This window comes from Lepidothrix coronata, unplaced genomic scaffold (assembly GCF_001604755.1).
Source record: "Lepidothrix coronata isolate B3197 unplaced genomic scaffold, Lepidothrix_coronata-1.0 Scaffold7, whole genome shotgun sequence".
NCBI lineage: Eukaryota > Metazoa > Chordata > Aves > Passeriformes > Pipridae > Lepidothrix > Lepidothrix coronata.
The window spans coordinates 1,668,234-1,670,326 of NW_016690187.1; the positions used below are offsets into that span (position 1 = coordinate 1,668,234).

At 56.7% G+C, this 2,093-nt stretch overlaps 1 protein-coding gene across 3 annotated transcripts in view; it reads right to left on the bottom strand.

Annotated features, from left to right (window-relative positions):
• The window catches only part of SF3B1 (splicing factor 3b subunit 1), a 23,965-nt gene extending 22,794 nt beyond the window's left edge, over positions 1 to 1,171 (bottom strand). For all 3 annotated transcript variants that reach the window (XR_001878437.1, XR_001878438.1, XM_017837499.1), the window contains exon 1: positions 1,073 to 1,171. Coding sequence is in view for 1 of the 3 variants with exons in the window: in XM_017837499.1 (XP_017692988.1) it covers positions 1,073 to 1,100 (28 nt within the window). In the remaining 2 variants the exon portion in view is untranslated. The remainder of the gene's footprint in view (positions 1 to 1,072) is intronic.
• Positions 1,172 to 2,093: the final 922 nt, after the last annotated feature.

The window sequence follows — 2,093 nt, forward strand, 5'->3', positions numbered from 1 at the left end:
CAAATAATAAAAAAGCGAGGATAGCCGTTTAAGCTCTTCTTCATCCCTAAACTCAGATTAGGTCTGCAGTGTTAAAGACTATATTAACCTCACTTCCACGGGAGATGATGGCTGTCCCTTTGAAAAGTTTAAGTGCAAAACTGGAAACAAGAAACCCCATCCCCAAAGCCAATGACCACGTGGTCATTGTGCCCTGTCTACCCCCCAGGGCACAACCACCGTCTGGAGGTGGTTTTCGATTAGGGAATTACGGATGCAAATTAAAACAGATCACCTATCGTACACAGAAACACGAGTAAAAAACTCAAAAGCAGAAACAGAGAAGCGGTATAATTCTCAAAATTATTCTGCGTTGCCTGAATAGACTTAGGAGTGACGGTCGATGACCACAAGGACAGCTCTGATTCCCGCTACGAAGGGCTGGAAGCAGCAGCGCGCTCCGCCGCCTTCGGGAATAACACACGGCCTGTGAAAGCCCTCGCTCCTCAAATCACTCGAGAGACAGTTTTCATACATAAACAGGCAGGAAACGCGTGTAAAATGGCAGCTGACACGCTGGAGCCCTCGCGCTCTTTCCCCTCCTCCGGGGCACTTTTCTCATCCAGCGGCGGCCCAGGATGGGCCCGGGCCGCGCCGGGTCCAGCGGCACCACCCCTTCGCCCGCCCCTCCGGCCGCTGTTCACCGCGGGCCGAAGCCAAAGGGCTCCAGCACCGCAATAAACGCGCGTCGCTGGCGTTTCGATGCGAAACCCGCCCCGGGGCCACGGGGTTTGCCCCGAGCGCCAGCCGTGGGCCCTGCGGGCAGGGGGGCCGCGCCGGTGGGGCGGCAGCGCAGGGACCGCGCTCCGTGCCTCGCGGGCACAGCGAGCGCTCCCCGGCCCCAGCTCCCCCCCGGCCCGGGCCCGGCGCTGACGGCGCAGCCGCCATTACACAGAGCCGCGGCCCGCCCGGTTCCCGCTTCGCCGGCCGCGCCCGGCGCCGCGCTGACACGAAAAGAAGCACAATCGGCGGCCGATGCCAGAGCGCGCGGGCCCGGCGGGCTCGGGCGCGAGGCCCCCGCGGGCCGTTTTACCTTCGTGGGTCTTGGCGATCTTCGCCATTTTGTGCAGCGCCACCGATGCCGAGGCGGAACTGCTGCGGCCCCGCCGCTTCCGCCGCGCGCGGCTCCCGGCGCCACACTGCGCACGCGCGCACCCCGGCCCGCGGCGCGAGCTGATGGACGGCGCGCTCGGCCAATGGCAGCACAGAAAGCGACAGGGGGCGGGCTCTGAGGGGCGCCACCGCCGTGCCATTGGAAGCGTGAGGGCACTTCCGGTGCGGGCGGCCCTAATGGGGCCGCTGAACATGGCAGGAATCCCTGGGAATGTCCTGACCGCTGATCCGGGGCTCTCCCACGGGAATTGGGGTGCCCTGCGCTCTTTGCCGAACTGCTTGGCCTTCTGTTTCACCCAAGCAGGGTAACTGCCCCAGTGCCAACACACCAGAATAAAGCATATGTGTGCCCACTTGCCACAAGATGGGGCTTAACTGAGTGACAGCCCCTCAGGCGGGTCAAGTCTACCCAATATTGTAGTAAAGGAGAAAGGGAAGCTGTGTTTCTAAAATTGGCAGATGACACCAAACTGGCCGAACCTGCTGGAAGGTGGAAGATGGAACTGAGAATCGTTGATTCATACAAGAAATAATCTGAGATCAAGGAGATGGACTTTGATAACAAAAAGCAGAAGTTACTAAATATTAGAATTCTAAGTCAGTATATGAATTCAAAATAATAAAAATCTTTAGTAAGTGACAACGTAGAGAGAAAATCAGAGCTATGTGTTTGTCATAGCACTGCTGCTGCAGAGGAAGTAAATTACTTCTAGGCCATTAAAAGTGGCATTGCACAAAAATCCTGGAAAGTAGTCATTTCCTTTTACTTGGCACAGGCAAAGCCATTGATGGAGTTCATTTTAAGACTCTACAGTTCAATAAATTCATGGACAAACTCAACAGAGTCTGGAAGAGAGGAGGACAAACAATCAGAGGTTTATGACACATGACCCAGGTGGGAATGTAAACAAATGGTTTAACTGCCCTGCAGTAACTGACCT